General features: G+C 44.8%; 1 protein-coding gene across 3 annotated transcripts in view; it reads left to right on the top strand.

Annotated features, from left to right (window-relative positions):
• Positions 1 to 23,034, top strand: part of BRCA2 (BRCA2 DNA repair associated) — a 584,634-nt gene that overhangs the window by 490,615 nt on the left and 70,985 nt on the right. For all 3 annotated transcript variants that reach the window (XM_069205562.1, XM_069205563.1, XM_069205564.1), the window contains 3 exons: positions 1,378 to 1,544; positions 1,636 to 1,774; positions 20,701 to 20,957. In XM_069205562.1, the coding sequence (XP_069061663.1) occupies positions 1,378 to 1,544; positions 1,636 to 1,774; positions 20,701 to 20,957 (563 nt within the window). The remainder of the gene's footprint in view (positions 1 to 1,377; positions 1,545 to 1,635; positions 1,775 to 20,700; positions 20,958 to 23,034) is intronic.

Here is a 23,034-nt window from a genome sequence, read left to right as displayed (position 1 = left end):
GTGGTTCTCCAAACCACTGACCATCTGCGACCCGGCAACCGACGTAGGACATCATCTGCAGTGCTCCATGGACTCCTCTGCAGCTCCTGGGCTCCACAGCAAGTTTTATTCTTTCCCCGTCGACCTGAATCTTTATCCACTGAAGGGTGGGTAGTGACTCCTTTCCCGACTGGACACTACGTCCTGGTCTGGACTCTATCCCCTTCTTTTGCAGGCCCTCTTCTTCCAGAATCCACTTTTGGGTTACACTGGTCTGAGCCTGTTCTTGCAGAATCAATTTTCCAAGTCCTCTTGTTAGTCCTTGGGAAAACCAGGTACTTACCTCTGCTCTCCTGGTCGCTGGGGGGGTCACTAAGGTACTCCCATGTTGGGATCCCAAGTTCTCCCAGCTCCCCTCTAACTAATCCATACCCTTGGATGGGGGACTTCACTTCGCATTCCACTATTTTAGTATATGGTTTGGCCCTCCCCTAGGGCCCTAGCTATTTTCTACAATTCTTGCCAATTGTTGTTTTCTATGCTAATTTCTGATTGCTATTGTACATATATTTAGTGTTACCTCTGTTTGGGGGAACGTCCTGTAAGTAATATAATTTAGTGTTACTGTAATAAATACCCTTATATTTGTAACACTATGTGGTTCCTTTCATGTGTCATAATTTACTTTGTGACTATTGTGGTATTGCATATGCTTTGCATCTCTCCTAGATAAGTCTTGGCTACTCATCTACAGCTACCTCTAGATAGCCCTGGCTTCCTAGAGGCTGTTTTCATTCAGAAATAGAGGTTGCCCGGACCTGGTATGAGGTGTCAACACCATAGGTGTCCACCACACACCAGTCGAGCTTCCTACAGATCTCAGAAAATTCCACATGTTCAGGAACAATTTGGAGGAGATATGAGAAATATAAATTGTCTGGATGGCAACTATTTGTGCTGCGTGATTCTCCTGATGCCTTTCCACCCTCCCGAATGTTTCTTGTTTCAGCTTTTTATTTTTTAACACTGTGCTTGAGAAAGAAAGCTATGGCTTCGCAATAATATTTGCATATAAAATATCTTTCGGATAAGTTTCAAAACGCTTACAAATATATATTTTTAATATTACATACTAATGCCACCCAGGTTCCCCACTTCTAAAGTTGGTGTGTCTCTTTATCGAACCTTAAAGGTGGCTAACATACTGAATATCTTAGACAATTGGAATGTCGGTTTCTCCTGAGGATTTCAGTCCATTTCTTAAAAGACAAGACTAGTCAGTAGAATTAGATATTGCTGCTACCTACAATTCCGAGTATTTTCAAATTTTTCATATGTAGAAATATGCCCATACGTCATTTCTCATGGATTTATAAGATTATGTATATGTTTGTCTAGCCTTCATATTGAACATCTGGCGCCCACTCTCAGATGTTCGTTCCTTGTTAAAAGAAGGAGGAAGGTACAGAATGTACCATCTGTCAACATCACATTCCAAAGGCAAATCTGACACAAGTGATGTGCAGTTGACTGCTACAAAGAAAACACAGTACCAGCAGCTGCAGGTAAGGGAATATACTGCTACTTGCAAATGTTGAAATTTTCTTTAAGTGTTAAAAAACAGTAGTTATTTTTTCTTTGCTTTTATGTCTTGAGCCTTCACAGGAAATACTTGCAAGCGTTTACAGTCCAAGGCGTGCTGTTGATTTCAACGAATTGTTGGACCCCTCTTTTTGTGCCCCATATGCCGAGGTGGATGTTGTTGGCTATGTCATCTCCATAAGCAGGAAAGCAGGTATTCATAATTGTCCTCATTAAAATAAACACAAGAAGCTAATCTGTTCCCGCAAACATATGTACAACCTCTATGAATAACTTAATTTGGAATAAAATGCAGACACATTTTATGCACATCAGAAAAATCACAACTGGGTATTTAATTGGTCAAATTTCTTTTACTGCTCTTAGCAGACTGATGATTATTTAGAACCCATAAAATAACAGACCTTCAGTGTAAGGCACTCACTGACTTGCCACTGCAATGGTGATGAGGGAGTTAGAGTGAGAAGAGGCTTAATGAACTGCATCGGGGCCACCACTCCACCTATATGCAGCTTTATCATTGAGATAAACTAACTAACACAAAAGTACTGTAGGATTATAATATGCTAGTTTGGGTGGTCTGTGGAATGGCAATCTGTTTATAGAATACTAATGGATCAACTTTTTAAATCTCACAAGCTTATTTTACCTTTGTCTTATCGTTCCATCTGCAAATCTTGTTTCTCCTGGTGAGTCCAGACATTGTGTTCATACTGCATGATTTCTTCTGGGGTAATTTCTTTTTTCCTATTTTCTAAGCACCTTACTTTACAAATTCTTCAAAATCTAAGAAGCATCCCCATTGACAAATCTGAATAACTGAAGAATGGTTCATAATACATGAATAGTTCAAAGTAAGACTCGCACAGGAGTCATAAAGAAATAATTGCAACAGATCAATCATATTAAGTGAGTAGAATTAATATGGGTTTCCTTTTTAAGGTAACAAACGCGTGGCATTGCAGGACAAATCCTTCTGGCGATCCAGGTTCTTCACCTTTTGAGTGGGATGTGTTGTAGGCATTGTTCAATTACTTAAATTCGTCAGAATGGGGGCTTTTAGGATTTTGGAGAATTTGTTAAATGATGATATCATTGTTTACCTGGTGGCATCAGTTGTACACCCTTATGCTGCACCAAATTACCTTTCTATTGTGCTTATGATAAACGTGTTTTTCAACATTGTGTACTACAGAGTCCTTAGGTCTCCTCATCTACTTCATACTCCATCTTTATTTTCTTAAACTTTTAAAGACTTTATACGTGTTTTTATGTCCTAGGAGGGTGCAGCTTTGTACCTTTGTTCTGTTGCTCTGGAGGATTGTGCAGAGTACGGCAGTAGCCTTATGTAGAAATTCATTTATCTTTAGTTTTATTTATAGTGATCTATTCTGAACCCCATCAAGGAGGTTGGATGTTTGCAAACATTTACAAGACATACTTCCAGGGGCCACTGGTGTCACATTTAAATTTTGAGAGTTTTACCGTGGGACATGTGTATCTTGAACTGTTTCAAAGAGCTTTTCCAAACACATGCCAGGTGTGGCTGCACATTTGAGGAAACAGATATTTTTTCATCCATTCTCAACAGTTGGCTCATCAAAGCCTCAAATGTTTAGAGAGAGCACTGCAGCGTTCCCAAGTGGTTCTCACCACGCTCGACTGTTGAAGCTTGAACATCACCCAAGCTAAGGCGTAGTTAATTGCAGATTAGCATATTCAATGTCTGGGATGCCCCTGAACAAAGTCATAACAAAATCCTATACACTTAACGGCGTGTCAGATATTTTATTTTATTTCTTTGGGGCTTCGTGGTACCTTGCATCATCTTGGCTCCCAGTGCAATATTCTACTTGAAGCCACTAATACAGCAGTGACTTGAGGACCAGTGTTACAGTACTGGGGAAATTGGGAGGGGAACTTGATTACAGCCATTATTCAGTCCTTGTGGTGCTGTCAAATGAAGAACCTACTACAGGGTGTTTCTTTTCACCAGAACATTCCAACACAAACAGTAGTAGCAGTGACCTTCCTGAAGGGCTGTGGAGCACCGATGGATCACTTATAGATGCAAATAATGGTCACAAAAAGAGATGTCCTTTCATGTTCACCTATTGGAACTCTGAGCAGTAGATCTAGCTCTCAAATCCTCTTTACCTGTGCTTACAATGTATTGTTAGTTTAGACAAAGAATATAACAATAATGTAGTTTTTGGCTGCTGGGCAGCACATAATATAAAAACGTATCCCTTAGAGCATAGATTTGAAGTGGCTACTAGCCAATAACCTAGCGATCCCCGTAGTTTATATCCTAGAAGTTAGCACTCCCTCCGAAAACCTGTTCAGGAACAGCACAAGTGTGAGTTTTAAATGAAAAGGTGCTATTCTATATCTTTTCCGAAACTTCACGTTCGCATGCTACCATCAAGGAATGAACAGTGATGCATTTCCAAGAGCCCCTCTGATACAGCTAACTCTGATAAAGCTAATGCTCTTCGAAGCTTGAGTGACCTTTACAGCTCTGTGCTGATCTTGGCAATGACAGTTCACATATATCCTAATTTTATTAAAACAGCACACAAGAGGTTGCTGTGCATACTAGATGACCTTCTAAAGTCGAAGGACTTAACCCAGAACCCCAGCCCCAACCTTCTATCACTGAGCTTGCCAGCCTACAATATGGCCACCTAAATCTGCTTTAAGACTGCATGGACACATTGAATGAGGCCAGATCCACATCAACTAGGCAACCCGATGCCATCCAGTAAAAAAGATTCTGCATCACACAGAACATTTCATCCACATAAAATGCCATGAAGCAGTGGTTATATGTTCATCCTGCTTGGTGATATCAGCATTGCAGTTTTCTTCAAATGCAGCATTTAGGTAATATCCTTCACAAATCTTTTTTGAGAGTGCTTCTAAATCAACAGAGCTTTTCCCAGGAGGCCTCAACTACCCCTTCCAAAAGATTGTGTCGTCCTTTCAAGCCTATCCACAAACCTTGTTAACTTGTTACCTGTGTTTCTGCCTTTCTTGTAGTTATCATTTCAGCTTGTAAGCTTAGGGAGCAACAAGATGGCTTTGACTATTAATTTCGGTGTGTTTCCCAAAGTACTTTCAGTCTTAAATGTTAGGTCCTTAAGAAATATAAACATTTATTTGTCAACCATGTATGGCCTGACCACATACGTATGGCCACATAAAGCAATCCATTTCCAAAGGGATTTTTGTAAAATGAGAAAGAGACAGCTATTGAAAAGTAACACCAGGATACTGCTCCAGATGCTGAAACCCAAATGTAAACACATTTCACTGGTAGAACTCTGAAACGAGACTAGAATACATACCATGCACAGTGAAACATGAGGTACAACATAACTCCAACACCGACTTAACAGGTAGCCTGTTGCATTCGTCTGTGGCACCACAAAGATGACAAGAACTTAGATTGTATACCAAACTCTGTTAGCCTGCTAAGAAATGTTCCTGTCAATATGTGCAAAGTAGCCATTTAGAGACCCGTTCACACTATTATGAGAAACTACAATCTCGGCTAAGATTACCGGGCTGACACACCAAGTTTGCTAGCTTTCCTTGAGGAATCTCCTTGGCTGGTGCAGGAATTTCAGTTCCTTTTCACTGCCTTTTCAATAGATGAGGGCTCACCTATTCAGTCTCTAATGGCTGTTAACAGAGAAAAAAAAAAATCTTACATGTTGTTTCACTTCTCCACCTGTTGAATCTTCATTGAAATAATTTGCATCCTTCCCTTTTCCCCAGTTGGAAAACACATAGGTTATTGTTAACTAAACAGGATCCTTGGTCTCTGTATAAAAAAAGAAAGAGACTGACACAACTGCCCCTCACGGGATGATGGCATTGATGATCTAGTATTGGTGTGTGCTCTCTTAAAGGAGCAACGCCTGAATGCGGTTTCTGGAAGATGAAGCATGTCTATCTACATTTCCCAGCTTTTCTTAATTTTGGTTTATGAAAGATGTTTTAGTCTTATGATTTAAATCCTAGTGGCCTTTTTTAAGTTTAAATTGGCTTCTTCTTGTGTGACAATAAACAGAATCCTTTCGATGAATTACTGTCAAAATAGATTTTGTTTTTTAAATAATTATTTTTTCCACAAAAATGTAGTTATTTCTCAATAATATGGAAAAAGCGTTCCAGGACCTCGCGCATAGATTATTCAGTGTGAACATTTCCCTCAAGAAACACTAGGATTACAGGTAAGTAAAGTTTCTTTCTCTTTCGTTACTTTTGTGTGACGTGATTTATTTATAACCATTACCATTGGTTGGCATTTCTACCACATTTTGCTGTTTATAATAGCAAAATCAACGTATTAAATTATTTTTCACTACTGTTGAGTTCACGTTTTCCTAAATAGGTATTCTTTATGCCACATTTTATGCCGTGTTACACAAATGCACCTCGCTCTACAATAAAAATGCCTTTTTGATTCGGTATTCAAACTCCATGTAGTTTAGGGAGTCATTAATGTTTGTTTAACTTAGAAGTTTTAATTTAAAGTTTCCATTTCACGTTCTACTTACTTTGTCATGTATATACAGTGATTTGGCACTAATTCATTCATGACCAGTGTTGGATCTGGAGTACTGTGCAACACAGGAGGGGCCGGTTTTTTTATTCACACCCTTCACTACTAATCCTGGTTTATCACTAGTAATTCTACTGACCAGTACCCACTTCGTGGACATATGTTCTCTATAGACCGATAGGCCTCACCCACATAATTGTGTCATGCTTCATTCTTGGCCTGTCCTTCCCGTTGGTTTAAGATAATACTAACCCGGCGGCCTCAACCTCGACCTAAGATTAGGATTAGGGGGAGGGACTAAAAGATAAAGTGTGTCCACGTAGTGTAGGGAACCAGTCTTAAATAAAACTGCCTCTGTGCATCGCAGGGATAGCTTCTTTATTTATGGATTGCACAGGGTAGGTTTAAAATCGTTTTGCTTCCAAACTATGGGGTAACCAATGGAGGGTGTTCTGGATCGTTAATGCGAAAAACACACCCACACTATTCTTTATGCCTGCTCTTCATACCAACATGTTTGGGCCCTTAGGCAGGATTGCCCGGCTTCCTACTCCCAGCGGTAATGGGGGTGGGGGGGGGAGATATTTTTGGCCCCAGAGGTGATACCTGCGGGCCCTCCTCAAAACCAGGCATAGTCGGGCAGATTATCTCTAGCCTGCCCACTTTTTGTTGTTTTTTTACCTCTTTCTCCCCAGACAGGTCACTGAGTCCCACAAGTCCTAAAATGTCTGCTCCCAAATCTTTTTTTCAGGTAGTGGCAGCCAGTTAGTCGTTGTCTTTAGATCTTTCAGATGCGCTGATCCTTGGCAGCGTGATATATACATAAATTCTGATCCTTAATTTCTCAAAAACTACTTAACAGATTTTACTTTCTGCCAAATTTGGTATATTTCCATTCAGCAGTTTTTGCGGTATTGCTGTTCAATTTTCCTATCAAAAATTGTGTGGAAAAAATATGTTTTGTGACCCTCCCTCTTTTCTCAATCCAACTTGATGGATCACCCCAAACCTTTCCAGGAAGGAGCTGTGGTGGATGAATTTTTTTTTAATAGAAAGTTTCATGAAGATTCATCAGACGTTGCCGAAGTTATAAGCAAGAAAATCTAAGTGTTTTGAATGCTTTGGGAAGTGCATGTTCTCCTCACCCAACATGGCCTTATGATCCGTTAATGGCAATTGCCTACTGGGCTGCTATACTCCTATCCGATTCTGCCTGCTGTACTGAATGACTTGAGCCCCACCCTTACACAAGCCAGACAGGATTGCCCCAATGCTACAAAGTTCATGATTCTTTGTGGGTTGGATACTGCCGATTGTCTTAATCGGACAATTAGCAGCAGCATGATACTTAGGAGACACTCCTGGATGAGGTCTTTGGGCTTTTCTGCGGATGTCCAGTGTTCTTAAATGGACATGCCCTTTGATGGCGCTTGCCTCAGTTGCGTTCCCCTTATGGCTATCCAGCGTACAACCAGTTCCCTGCCCTTCCAGCTGCTACAGCCTCAAGCTCTTTATTGGTCCATCAAGACCTGCACCCACCCTGTCGCTTGCAAGTACAGGCATTTTCTCCCAGGATGGCAAGCCATCACCTTGGTCAAGTGGGTCTTGCAGGTTGTCCAGCGGGGTATGTCCTTCCATTTCTCCATTTCTTTTCAACCCGCTGTAACTTTAACCACCCTCAACAGCTGACAGAGGACAATCTGTCCATCTTATGGCAGGAAATGAAGGTACGTTTGTGCAGATGGGAGATAGAGAGGGTACCCTCATCAGAAGTAGGCTTTGGTTGCTACTTTCCGGTACCGAAGTAAGGACGGAGGCCTATTTTTCAAACCTAGATTTTGGAGACTGGATGACAGTATCGGACCTTCAGGACACTTATTTCCACATCCTCAAGCTACAAGCCTGCAGACGCTATTTGCAGGTCACATTGGGGCAGGAGAAGTTTTGGTTCATTGTCCTGTTTAGCCTCACAACTGCCCCTCGGTGTTCACAAAAGTGATTGTAGTGTGGTTGCAGCACATCTTTGGAGGTTGGGATTCCAGTCTTCCCCTACCTCAGTGTCTGGCTGCGGAAGGCAGGCTCGCCTCAGGCAGATGTCACCCACCTCCAGACTATGGCAAACACAACATCAGTGACATCTCTCTGACCACATCTAGATTTCAGAGGCAACTGCAAACAACCTACCATTGTGACTGCTGAACCACAGTTGGATCAGCGGCACACCCCTTTTCTTACCCCACTCAGAGCTAACAGTGGTAACTGATGCGTTGCTTCTGGGTTTGGGAAGGCTATCTGGGAGAGGTTAAGGTCAAAGGTGTCCGGTCTCTGGCAGAAGCCCAGCTCCACATCAGCCTCCTAAAGTTGCGAGTCGTCTTCTTGGTGTTGAAAGCGTTCCTGCCATCAATCAAAGTGCAGGCACTCACAAATACCACTAACATGTGGTAGTACAAGTAATGATGGAGGGGGGTTGTGGACCCTATTTCAGGAGGCAGTAAGCCTCTGGAAGTGGCTGAATCGCAAGGTGATTTACCTGGTGGTGCACCACCTAATGAGATCTTTAAAGGCCAAAGCAGACTAACTCAGTCACCAACGCCTAGTGGGCCATGAATGTCCGTTAAATCTGGAGGTGCCATAGGGTAGCTTTAGGAATGGGGAGAATCCTGGCTAAATCTGTTTGCACTGGCAGCATGCACAATGTCAACAATTTTGCCTGCTGAAGTTTCCAAAACAGCTATCTCTGATATACATTCCCTCTAGAGTGGATCTCTGGTCTTCTGTATGCTTTCCCACCACTATCTCTTCAGCCCATGTCTAAGTAGTTCAGGAAGGATTAAACCAGATTGTGCTTGGAGAGTGTGGTACCCAGACCTCCTGGACATGAGCCACCTGTCCGCTAATCAGGCAGCCGCTTCGGGTGGATCTTCTGTTGCAACAGCAGGGCAGGGTCTTCCACCTGGGTTGGCAAATTTCACCCCAATGCTTGAAGGTTGAGCAGCTGAAGTTTACAGTATTCAACATCCCTCACGAAGGTTGTTGATGTCATCTTAGCAGCCAGGTATCCTGTCAGCTTATCGGCATGTGCCTGCTGTTTGGTCACATACGTGGCTTGGTACACGGCAGATTGACACACTTAAGGCCAAACTCTCAAAAGTGTTACCATTTTGTGTTGGCCCTGGCCCAGCAGAGACTTTCCTTGGGTGCAGTTAGTTTTCTGCTTTTTCAACCTTTTTTGCATTTACTAGAGCAGCCCTTTTAATTTAAATCACCTGTTGTGATGTGGTTTTTTTTTGTTAATGGTTTGCAACATATGTTTCTGCACACCCTTTCAACCTCTACACAGGAATACAGGTGGCGCATGAATCGAGATGGCAATATGACCTTAATAAAGGCTGAGTGGTGGATGGTCTGACAGCTTCCATACGGTTCTGAAACACTCTTCCGCTGACCGTCATGGATAGGGTTGCCTTGAGTAAAATGGTGATGCTACCCCGGTGTCTGTATACCATGCAGAGATTCTGTGTTCTGCTGAGCTCTCTCTTCAAGAAACTTAACAGCCTGCTGGTGTCATTGGTATGGGAGGGTAAGAGGAGCAGTTGCATTGAATGTACTCAAGTTAGACCCATGGACGGTGACTTGGGACTCTCGGGCTTACAGTTGTACTATATGGCATGGTTCTTACAGTATGCAGTGCTGGCTATGCAGATGGATCAAACTGGAAAGAAGGCTCCTGGCTGGACTGGTGGCAAAAGGTGACCTCCCCAAGGTATTGATGTGTGGCCAGATGGTGCTGGAAGGATCAATCATTCAAAGTGTGACAGGTAGCGCAGGTTTGGGAACAAGCTGTAACTCATGTTTTGGCTATGTTGCCATATGCCAGGCTTCTACCTATCTGGTGGCTTTGGCCTTTTCTGCACATACGATCCTTGATGGTAATATCACAGTGGACGTCAGGCTGTTGTTAGAGGTTGGGGGACCTGTACATCAATGGCATATTTGTGACATTGAAAAAGGTAGGGCCTCTCTTTGGGGTGGGGCCGGGCCATGTCCTACAGTACACAAATATTTCCCATACAGCGTTGGAGATATGGGCAATGTGTCCAGCGAAACCAGAATAATCTTGTGCCCTGAATGTCATACTGGACATGGGCTTGAGTAGGGGGTTTTGTATCCCGACTATACGCAGCTTTAAACGATGACAGACACATTGATATGGTGACTGATTGTGATTGTTGTGCTACAAACCTTGATGAACCTCTCACCAACTGGGAATCCAAACGTACTAGAGCCCAAGTGAAAGAAACAACTAGCAATGCGTGATTTAAGCTTACACAATTTTATCCCCCGCATAGGGCTTATCTAGCGCCACAGCGTCTGCACAGAATATACCCGTACAGGTGTGCTGGGACCCCCCAGTAGACTTCTTTCACGTAAACTGCGGGTGCCACAGACTTCAGCTACTGGGAAGGAGTAGTGCATGCGCTGCAGGGGGGGAAGGGTTCACTAAAGTCTGGCTAGACCCAATGGCGTGCCATTGCCTCATTGTCCTCATGCCGCTCCCCAAGGCGGGAAAGAAGATAGGACATATATTTGTCTTATTGGGCCTGCTAATTCACTGGATCAGTCCAGCATCCCCTCCTCTGCATAAGTGGTTGGCAGACATACAGGAATGGGCAGTGGTCGAGGAGTGCAAGCAAAAAAGAGTGCGGACAGATGGAAATGCAGAATGGGGCTAAGAGAAATGGGGAGAGAGGATGGATTGTCTGCAGATTGTGGAGTGGCGGAGGGGATTCCCGTCCAGTTCCCTTATCGGGGAGGTGGAGGCCCCCTAAAGAGGTGTAAACACCTGGCTACGGTAAATGGCTCTTGGGCAGCTGCTCTCCCCACCTTCCGTTTCAAAACCTGCAGAGGGGGTTAGGATGTCTTGTGTCACTTGATGTGTGGCCTCGATATGGTTCCTGTAAACTATATTTAAAAGTAGGATAAATTGGAGATCAATACCCCCCTGGAATGGCCTGGGCTGCCCCTGAACACTGTGCATCTTCTATTTGTTTGGGGGGGTCAGTGATGCAGAATTGTTAGGTTGCCATGTTGTATGCTTTTACTCTTGTTGTCTATTTATGTACAAATGGTAATAAAGAAATTAAAAAGAAAACCTCTACACAACTGTCCATTATGTCTTCTCACCCTCAAGACAGTGTTCCTTACCACCACAACATTGGCGTGTCGGTTGCTTCTTTTCTCCCAAACTTGGTGACTCCTTTTCATGTTGGGCAAAACATCACCATCCCTCTGAGCTCCACTTCGTCTCACTAAAGAGGAAGAAAGGCTCCATTGATTGGATCCTAGAAGAGCTTTCAGCTTTTACATCAGTCGTGCCAAACCCCACACCAGAGCTAATGGGCACTGCATCTGTAGGTTAGACAGCCTAGAGAGCAACTGACGTCATTATGGGGGTGGAGCTTAAATTTGGCTCTGCATGTCACTTCTGGGGCAGAACAATATCTGCATGGAACTGAACGACGTAACAAACTGAGACGCAGGGGTACTGCTAAAGATTTTCCCGAACCAGTCTGATGCTCGGGGAATAGTCAAGGGAATGATTCTGCACCTACATAGAGCATCCACCGGAAACAGCATTACCAACGGTAAGTAATTTGTTCCTCTTAACATTAGAGACGTACAAAAAGGGTGTTATAGGAAGAGGTTTCTTCAACTCTAAATAAGAGACTTAGACGGAGCGAAAAGGGTAGCTCCATCCAGCCCATCACTCACACCACTGTTGAACCTAGAGTTAATACAGTTGATGGAAGTGGCTTTTGAGCCTGTCATAAGGCAGAACTCAAGTGCCTAACTCTCAAGATAGTCTTCATAATTGCATCACTTTCTTTCAGAGAGTTAGTGAACTACAAGCCCTCAGAACAGATGAACCTCACTTTTAGCTACGTAAAGGCAGGGAGATAATGAGGGCAAATCCAATATGTCTGCCAAAGGTCATTTTACATTTTTATATATACCAAGCTATACAACTGCCAGCTTTTTTTCTCAACAGCCATAAACACAAGCAGAAAGAGCTCTTCGCAAGATGGGTATCAGAAGGTCAGTCATGTAATACTGTAAGAGAGAAGCCAAATAAGGAAGGGGAACCAATTTTTAGCTTGACGAATTTTCTGGATTCCCTATGTGACACCTCCCACTTTCCTGGAGATGACAACATTTGAGAACAAAATTTGTCAACAGTACATGGAAAGAAAAAGGAAGCCAGGGCAAAGTAGCAGTCGCAGAGGCGGGGAAAAAAAGATTCTGAAGATGGTGACCATGCAGAGGGGCTTCCTGGAAGTACGTCTGATGTCTCAAAGGGAAAGGACATGACACCAAATGGTTGGTGCCACTCTGAAAGGAGATAAAAAAAGATAGGCTGCAAAAAGACATGGCAGAATTGTGTACAGCATATGAAGCCAGAAAATGATTCGGTTCTTGTTATCACATTAGTTGGAAGCGATTCCCTGGGCCCCTATTACAGTACGACAAGCCTCAGAACAGTGTCACATTGTGTTCTCTCAACCATTATATAGCAGAAAATGCTAGCTCTATATAATGGTAGAACAAGCACAAGAGCTTCCTCACGTAAATCAGCAATTTTTTGCCTCATGTAAGTTGGTCAGAAGGTCTGTTGGAGTAATAGAGTAAGAGAGGTGGCAACTCACTCACCACCATGACTTTATCTCCCCTTAAAAAAATCTGTTCAATATAATTTGAAACATCCATAAAGTAATGTTTCAGTAGTGTACAAAATGTATTTTCAGTATTTTAATTTACATCTCCCTCTCTCTCTAAATATATATATATATGTGTGTGTGTGTGTGTACATGTACACACACACACACACACATTCAGCTGCAGCCTACCCATCACTCTTAATTTCACATATGTGGAGGAAGGGGGTAGGTTGGTCAGCACACAAGCTTGCATTGGCACAGCCCTCTTCACTTTCTTCTCTATTTATGGCCCTTAGTGAATGCAAGAACAAGTTCTACACTTCATTGCTTCCACAAATAGCACACTTTGCTATTGGTGACCTAGTTGTCGGAGGGAATTTGAATGCTATCTTTAAACCAGAGGTTGATCAATCCATGGCACACTACAACACACACCTGGTTCTTTCTCCATAACCCAAGGGATATTAGACTTGCACTTATTGAACATATGGAGAGAGAGCCACATGGGCAGAGGAGATTACACCTTCTATTCCAGTGTGCACAAAGTGCATACAGATAAATCTCTTTCTCATGGCCCAGCCCCTTCAGTCACGCACTCTATCAGCCACCATTGGTACAGAGACCTTGCTAAAACACATCCCGGTGTTCCTCCTGCTAGACGGTAGCACCCTTCCTCAATGATTGCCTCCCTCGTGGTACATCAGCAAAATGTATTTTTGGTATCTGGCATTGAGAGACTCAATATAAGAATCTCATCAGAGTTGGTTTAAAGAAAATGATAGTGGAGCAGTAGCATGAGTGACTGTGGGATGCAGCCAAGGTGGTACTACAGGGGAGGAGATTGGTAAAGCACACGTCTGCTTTTACCAAATTGGCTAAAGGCAAAAAAAACAGACCATGGGGATCTCTTAGTCAAGCTCAAGGCCCAACACAAAACTACGGGTTCCCCTAGGGTCGAACGGGAGTTTCTGTGTGTTCATCGATGATTGGAACAGTTATATATGTCTTCTTTATATCAAGTAGAAACACTACGGGAAAGGAGACAAGGCTAATGGGCTACTGGCCTATAAGCTGCAATTGAAACAAATGAGGAACCATACTTCCTCCATTAGGGATGATGACTGCAATGTTAACACGGATATGTCCAAAATCCTTGAGCTTTTTACGTGTTATTACTCCACACTATATCAGGCCCAACCCCCCCCCTTTGCTGACACTCAGGATGGTTACAGGGGCAGCTCCTCTGCTATGGCGGATGAGCATGTAGACACCCGCACCCCACCCCCACCAGCAGTAGCAGCTTCCAAACCTTTACAGTAAAAACATAAACTATGTTAATTATGTTTTTTCTGTAAAAGGGGTGGGTCCATTGGGCGTGACAGGGACAGAGGGGTAGTGCACAGCACTCCCCCCCTCAGTGCGCATTTATTTTTGGCCGGCTGTCTCAGGCCGGCCAAACATACATGAGCACTAGTCTCGCTCCAACCTGGCACTGTGTTGCCCGGTGGGAGAGAGCAGGCAGAAACTCACTCTGCCTCAGAGCGCCCTGGCTGGGCCAGCAGCATGAAAGCAACGTTAGGATTAGACGCAGGGCAGGCTGGGAGTCTGTGCCTGCAGTTGAGGTTCGGAGGAGCACGGTGAGCAAGGTAACCTTTTTTTCTTATTCTATGTATTTATTTTTTTTGTCACCCTTCCACGCTCCGCCCACCCCGCCCCATTTTCCTCCTGCGAGCTGCGACTGGATGGTTACCTGCTGGACTTTAACTTCCACCACATTATCTCCACACTCGTTCAGGAGCTGGAGGACCCCATCACAACGGACGAAGTGAGAGCAGCTGTACTACAACTGAAAACCAATAGGGCCCCAGGCCCTGATGGGTTTTGAGTGTCATTTTACAAAGCGTACTGTGAGTTACTCACAGACCGTTGTCTTGGGTCTAAAGCTCCTTCCTGCAGACCAAAAGGGTGACTCCAGTCATGTTGGAATCAAAGGTTAACCTACTGCTGAAACTGGTTAAGGATTCCTCAGCCTGCTCGTCTTATCACCCCATTGCATTACTCAACTTTGATGTAAAAATCTTCACTTCTGTTCTGGTTTTCCAACTACATGCTATAGGAAAGTACCCTCTTTTTGGCATGGTTACCCACACTTTTTGCCTGCTGTCATTCTGCTTAGACTGTTTCACTGGGATCCTGCTAACCAGGACCCCAGTGATTGTGCTCTCACCCGCTAAATTTAGTCACCTAGGACTTTGGACAATCCTCAGTTGACACACTGGTACCCCCCTGTAAATCCCTAGTATATGGCACTTAGATACCCAGGGCATTGGGGTACCAGGGGTTTCCCATGGGCTGCAGCATGTATTGTGCTACCCATGGGAGCCCATGCAAAATGTGTCTGTAGGCCTGCCATTGCATGCACCCTTTCACCACAGGTCACTGCACCAGGTCACTGAAAGTCACCAGAGGGCAGGGTGCAGGTCCCTGTGTGCGGGGAAGCTATTTTGCCTGTGTACTGAACACAGCTCCATAATGGTAACTCTGAACCTGGGCATGTTTTGTATCAAACATGTCAGATTCATACCCCAATACTGTAGCCAGTATTGATTGCATGATTCTCTGCACTCTGGGAGCTCCTTGGAGGATCCCCCAGTATTGCTCCTACCAGTCTTCTAGGGTTTTCCAGGCAGCCTGTGCTGCTGCCACCCCTCTGACAGGTTTCTGCCCTCCTGCTGCTTGACCAGCTCAGGCAGGGGAAGGCAGAACAAAGGATTTCCTGTGGGAGAGGGAGGCACCACCCTCTCCCTTGGAAACAGGTGTTACAACGCTTGGGAGGGGTAGCCTCCCCAAGCCACTGTTTTGCTTTGAAGGGCACATTTGGTGCCCTGTTTGCATAAACTGGTTTGCACCAGCTCATGGACGCCCGGTCCCTGCTCTGCCGCAAAACTGGACAAAGGAAAGGGGAGTGACCACTTCCCTGTACATCACCACCCCAGAGCTCCTCTAGGTGGCCATTCAATTCTGCCATCTTCAAACAAGATGTGCGGAGGCCCTGGGAGCATCTGAGTGGCCAGGTCAGGCAGGTGACGTCAGAGACCCCTCCTGATAGGTGGTCACCTGGCAAGGTGACCAATCCCCCTTTTAGGCCTATTTAGGGACTTCCTTGCGGGTCGGTCCCCAGATTTGACATGCAAGACTTCACCAGGACTCCTCTGCATCGTTTACTTCAACTTCTGGCCACTAGAACCGCAACTGGATTCTTCAGGAACCGACAAGACTGTCACTCTGGCAACGATTTCACTTTGCAACATTGCTTCTTTGGCTCCTTCCAGCAACTGCAACATTTACCCGGCTGTGCATCCTCTGAAGTCAGCAAGACTTCAGCCTGCACCAAGAAGCAAAAAGGAATCTCCCTTCTAGTGAAGGAGTCCCTCCCCTGCATCTTCAGGCACCTACAGCAACGACATCCGGCTGCATGGATCTGCTCTCCTCTGGAACTACGTGGATCCTTCATCACAGGTGGTGGCATGGAGTGGTCCCCTTGGTCCTGTCTGCCAGCTGTCCTACTTGGGAGATGGTGAGCTCTTATCTCTCCTTGCAGGACAATACCCCTATGCACCGTGACACATGCAGCTACCAAGGCTTGTTGTCTGCTGCTCGAAGGGACCTTCAGGCTCTGAGTAGCCCTGGCCCCTAGCACTTCTTCCTGACAAGCACAGTCTCCTCTGCTGCTCCAGCGATGTGGGACTCCTTTTCAGGTGCTGACTGGGCCACACTGCGACTTATTGTACCTGCTGCCAGTGGGTTGCCTCTGGGGGCTGCAACTGCTTCTGTTGGCTCTCCGGACTGCTGAGGGTCACCCCGGACTTGCCTCCAAGGGTCAAGTCCCCTAGGCCTTGCTGGTCCTCTTCAGCCTTGCAACTTTTCTTTTGCTCCTCTTGCATTTGCCAATGCTTGTTGGTGGTTCTCCAGCACCACTGACCAACTGCTACCCGACAACCGATGTGGGACACCATCTACACCTCTCCAAGAACTCCTCTTCAGCTCCTGGGCTTCACAGATGGTCTTTTTCGTTCCCCGTCGACCGGATTCTTCAGCCACAGAAGGGTGGATAGTAGCTCCTGCCCTCACTAGACACTCAATTGTAGACTGGACTCTGTCCCCTTCGTTTGCAGGTCCTATTCTTTCAGAATCCACCGTTTTTTTCTTGACTGGTCCTGTTCTTGCACAATCCCTTTTCTACGTCCTACTGTTAGTCCTAGGGAAGACCAGGTACTTACCTCTGCTCTCCTGGTCGCTGGTGGTAACTGAGGTACTCACCTCTTGAGGTTTCTAGTTCTTCCAGCTTCCTTCTAACAATGCCATATCCTTGGGTGGGGAACTTCACTTCGCATTCCACTTTCTTAGTTTATTGTTTGGCCCTCCCCTAGGGTCCTTACTATTTTCACTAAGTATTGCCAGTGCTTGTTGTTTCTATGCTAATTTCTGATTGCTATTGTGTATATAACTAGTGTGTACTTACCTCCAGTTGGGGGGGACTGCCTATAAGTAATCTAATGTTGTGTTACTATAATAAAGTACCTTTATTTTTGTATTACTGGTTTATTCATGTGTGACAAGTTGCTGTGTAACTATAGTGCATAAGCTTTGCATGTCTCCTAGATAAGTCTTGGCTGCTCATCCACAGCTACCTCTAGAGAGCCCTGGCTTCCAAGACACTGCCTACACTTCACTAATAGGGATTGTGTGGACCTGGTATAAGATGCCAACACCATAGGTGTCCACCACACACCAGGCCAACTTCCTACACATGCAGTTTGTATGTTGCTGCTCTCCAGTTGTCAGTGGGGATTTATAAGGAATAGACAGGGAGAGATTTATAAGGAATAGACAGGGACAGACTGGCCATAAACATTATAAACATGTCACCACGGCGTGTGCATACCACAACTGTCCTCTCTCATGACCCAGCGAAGGCCTTTGATGGAGTGGACTGGCAGTTCTTCCGTGAGGTCCTTTTGAGGACCGGACTTGGCACCTATATGATGACCCACCTGCTGGTGAGATCTCGCCTCCCGATCAATGGCGCCCTCTCCTCCCCAATATCTCTAGTCAGGCACCAGACAAGGGTGTCCTCTGTTGTTGCTTATTTTCACCCTCACCATGGAGCCCCTAGTATATTCCTTAGAATCAAATCTAGAGATTAAAGGGGTGGAGGTAGATGGTGAACACTATAAGCTAGCACTCTTCAGCTATGACATTTTGTGCTTCCTCACATGCCCTGCCACCTCCCTTTCACTGCTACTGAGATGCAACAGTTTGAAGCAGACTCGAGCTTTCATAGTAATTATGTGAATTCTACTGGCATATGAGTGGCAGTCCCTACTTGATTATCTCGTCCCTTATTGACTGCATCAGGTTTCTTGTGGGGTACCTCTTCCATGCATTATTTGGAAAACACGCTCACAAATTCCATCTGCACTTTACATGCTAGTAATATCCTGCCTGTGATAGAGATGCTCTGCAAAGACATATTAATAGGGGAGGTTTGAGGTTTCATGACTTGGCTGCATTAATAGTATCAAAATTAACTACCTCCCCTGGTTACTTTGTCACTCACACTTTGCCCTTGTGGATACCCACTGAGACCACACTTTGAACTCAGAAACAGCTTCTCCAGTTTGTATGGCAAAATTCCACACCAAGAGGACCAAGGCAGACTCTTCACAGGTGGACGGCAGACAGGGATTTGGGGTTTTCCAACATAGAATAATGTATTCATGCTGCCCAACTCCAGTCTGCCTTAGATGGTCTCTGTCTTCCCTACACTAAGCCCTGGGAGCTCCTTGAGCAGATCTGTCCCCCCAGTCTCTTAAACCATGTCACGTGCATGAGACTCCGGGATCAGTTTCATGCCTCACATGTCCCTCTATGCTACCGCCACCCTCCTGAGGCACTGGGACAAAATCATCCAGCGCCGTGCTGCTACATCGGACCTTCTCTCACATCATATGGAATGCAGCATTCCCGCCGGCCCTGATGGATACTACTTTGGATGACAAAAGAGTGGGAGTTCCCTGCACTACTGGGTGACCTGTATCGAGACGGAGCCACACTGGACAGATCTGCATGTAGACAACTCTTCCAGCTATCTGATGCAGACTAGTCTCACTTCACCAAACGTCTTCACTGGGCAAACAGGGAAAAGGGAAACCAGACAACAACAAAAAAACCCTATAGCAATTGTTTGCCGAGGGACATCCAAAGAAGGGTATTAGTCGTTTATACGCGGCCCTTTGTGGCCTTACACAGCCATGTAACCACACTTATCTGTCACGGTGAGAGCGTAATCTCAGGACACCAGACTCGAATGAGATTTGGCAGCGGCTTTGGACACTCCTAGCTGGGACTTCTATTTGCCTTCAACGCAAGCCTAATGCCTGCAAAGTACACACTAGGTGGTGCTTTACCCTAGTCCATGCTATGATGGGGGGCTTCCGACCTTTGCTGGCGGGGCTGTGGGGAGCGGGGCACATATTTTCATGTGTGGTGGCAATGTGATCTGGTAAAGCAGTTCTATGGTGAGGTGCTCTAACTGATCCACCTGATTTGGTCAGTGATTCTGCCACTAGATCCACAGGGACTTCTGCAGGGCGGGGCAGGTGGGGAGAACTCGGTCCACCCCTACACGACTCCTAGTGCCAGGTTACTCCCATTCTTTCTTTTGACATTGTGCCTCTCGATAGCCTACTTTTGGAAGAACCCCCTCCAACCGGGCCTTATACTGTGGAGGACCAAGGCGTGGCATATTTATGCTATGCAATGCCTGACCGCGCTGTTTAATGATAGGATGTTTATTTTTTACAGGACATGTCTACCATTTAAAACGCATGTCAAAAGCGTACCCAAATGATTGCTGCGGCCATCATGCCAGACGTCCTACAGCATGCCCGCCTGGGAGGGCTTTTCTCTTTGAATGGCATGTCAGATGAAGAGGTTGACTAACTTTCCTGACTTGTGCTTGATGCTATGCGTATAGAGTATGCTGCTACGTGTTTGTAAACATTGTGCTTCATTCTTGCACAATTATACATTGTATTCATTAATGGTGCACCAAACTTGTCACAATTCAATGATGTAGTCACCCTGGATTCCTTAATAAAATACCCCAAATAAAGTGTTAAGCAATCATACAAGGACATTTGAGGAATGGACTACACTTAGAAGAATGTACGCTCGGGAATAATTTAACAACATCTGTATATTTGCACTACAGTTTTTGTTTTTCCCAGTCCGCATGACTTGATCTCTGGACACAAATCCCATGGCCCAACTAGAGGCGAATATTAAACCCCTGCCATTGCATTCTCCGGGACACCGCCTTAGGTGGCCATGCTACAGATGCAGCGGAACCAGCCAGTTCTTCCACAACAAACAGTGTCTACCGTTGCACTGTAACTGGACTTCAGGCTTGAGGTAGGATCACATCCACATTGAATCTAGTATTTCAGCTTCTGTCTACAGATGTGACCTACCCAGGTAACCCAAATTGGTTACAAGCTAGTATTGATGCAACTAGCCTCGAATTGAGGTGGCCAAGCACACCACAAGGATTAGGCTGAGGACTCAAGCCTGTTGACGCCTATGTAAATTGTGATCAATTCCTCTGACATTCCCTTCTATATTCCTATTATGTAGTTCTAACTCTTGTCAGTGTTACGAACCTTACAACTGGTGCTCTTTACATCCCATTTCCCTGCAGTAGTAGATTAACAATCTGTATTTGTATTTTGTATACACGTCCGTTAATAATAACGTTTTGCTTTTCAGGTTTACCCCCGTATGTTTATTTGTCGGATGAAAATCACAACTTGATTGCAATAAAATTCTGGACAGATTTATGCCAACTGGCCCTCGAAGATGTCATAAAGCCGTATGCACTGATTGCTGGCAGCAACCTTCAGTTGAGATCCAACTGCAGTTTGAGTATCCCCACATTGTTTGCAGGAGAACTTTCTCTAATCTCGGCCAAACCAAAGGACGGCTACCTTCAAGAGCAAATTAGCAAACTGAGAAACACCGTGCAGGTAAAGACACTTTCATTTAAGTGATGTGTTTACTGAATATAAATTAGTAGGGCCTTTGTCTGCACTATTTCGGTCCACACTACGAGTGTGCCAAGGCTATTCCGTGGCGTTCCGTGCTCTTGAAATTACCGATACTGAGGTCCCGTTTAATCTGTTGATGGGGAGTTAACAGGGATTACAGTTTTTTTGGGAGTAACCAGTGCTTAATTTGTAAATATAAAGGTGACGATGCTCAAACCTCTCCCAGGAACACGCAGCTACTGCAGCTAAATGTGCGAGCACAGAATACTGAGGGAGCGTAATACTGAAGCCATCTCGGACCTCTTTAATCCATTACATCCAGTCCTTGCCCCTTCAGCTCACTCTTGCAGCTTTCTGCTTCTCCCTTTGTGACGCTTTTTTGTTTTTCTCTTCCTCCGTCTGTCCCTTATGTGTCTTTTGCTCGCAGTAAATGCTTGAGGAAGAAAAATAAGTGCCGGCCCTCAAAAATAAGTGTTGGTGCCCTGCACCGGAAACCACCGGCTCAAATTAAGGCCTTGGAGTAACACGAGGCAATTGATGTTTCTGCACCGATTCCCGCAGACGGATACCCGATGGCATGATTAAGGGTGCTTTCAGACGCCGAAAATCCCTGTGTGAAATACTACCGTTTATAAACCTTAGGATCCCGACAATTGCTTTTACTGGACCCATCAGACTTAACTCGCCTCTTCAATCGTATTAATATTATTCTAAGGACATGGAACTGAAGGGGTGGGAGAGCTGGTTGGACAATTAATCCAGTTGATACCAGTGCTTTAAATGGAAATACAGCAGTCCAGGTACTCACTCTTTAGAGCAGTGGTTCCCAACCTGTGTTCCGTGAAGCCTCCACAGGGGGTCCGCGACTGCTTAGAAAATTAAGTAATATTAACAGATTAGGTCCCCGGCTTTCAGTAATGACTCAGTGGGGGGTCCCTGGATTCCAAAAATGATTTAGTAGAGGTTACCGGGTTCCAGTAATGAAAAAGTGGGGGTCCACAGAATCAAAAGGTTGGGAACCACTACTTTAGGGTACCTGATTGTTCCTTGGAAGTGGCAGTACTCTCCCATTAACTGTAATGCAGCAGAGCTGAAAAGTACAGGTACTCTCCCTTTCAAATTGAAGTAGTGCAGGTACTCAGTACCAGAGAGTACCTGCCCATTTAAAGCACTGGTTGGTACTCAAATGGAACTCTGAATAAATACTACTTAAACTGAGTGATGAAAAGTGGTTGTGAAATTATGCAAAAAGGAAACACTGATGCACTCAGTTTTATGTTATTTGTATCTAGAAAACCAACATATTTCTAGATCACGTTCAAAGGTTGCCATTTGTACCAAGGCTGTAACATTGACTTGCATACATTCTCAAACAGCTGAAGCATGCTTAAAAACAAAGCAAGGGACCCTTGTGAGATCCCACTCACTGAAAGCGCAAAGGCTTGTTGCTTACTTGTACACTTCTTGAAAAAGGAACAGAAGACCGCGACACGCTCTGTTAGCTGAATTTGTTTAGAACTATAAAATGCGAATAATTAAAGAACCAAAGGGCTACAATGTGGCCTTTTAGTTTCTGTCCCACTTCTTCCTAATATCCAGATCCGAGCCGCATTTTCAAGCTATTGATGTGACCAAATGCACATACAGTGATTTCAGGTAAGATCATTTTAAAAACAGTGAATTTAAATTGATGTTATTTACATTGTCAGTCGGACACTGGCATTCATTCGTCCCGCATTGGCCTGGAAGATTGGACATGCCGGTCTTGCAGTATGCGTTATAGCCAGAAGTTATCACCATGGCATTGAACCTGAGAATATCACTTGTTTTCTGTTGTTACTGGCAATAGTATAATGTGAGTAGACCTCAAGGTTGAACGACTCAAATACAATTTTGAGTCAATGCAGACATCCTGGTCATCCCAGCATCCACCACAGAGGGACTGCAGTACAATCTGCCTTTGTTATTACGCTACTAGGCCTTCCGTTGTCCGAGTTTATTTCCCAGATGGTTTTGAGGTTTCCATCACAGGCCAGGGTCAGATAGGCTCATGAAG

The sequence above is a fragment of the Pleurodeles waltl genome, chromosome 8 (assembly GCF_031143425.1).
Source record: "Pleurodeles waltl isolate 20211129_DDA chromosome 8, aPleWal1.hap1.20221129, whole genome shotgun sequence".
NCBI lineage: Eukaryota > Metazoa > Chordata > Amphibia > Caudata > Salamandridae > Pleurodeles > Pleurodeles waltl.
This window is presented reverse-complemented; position numbering and strand designations above follow the sequence as displayed.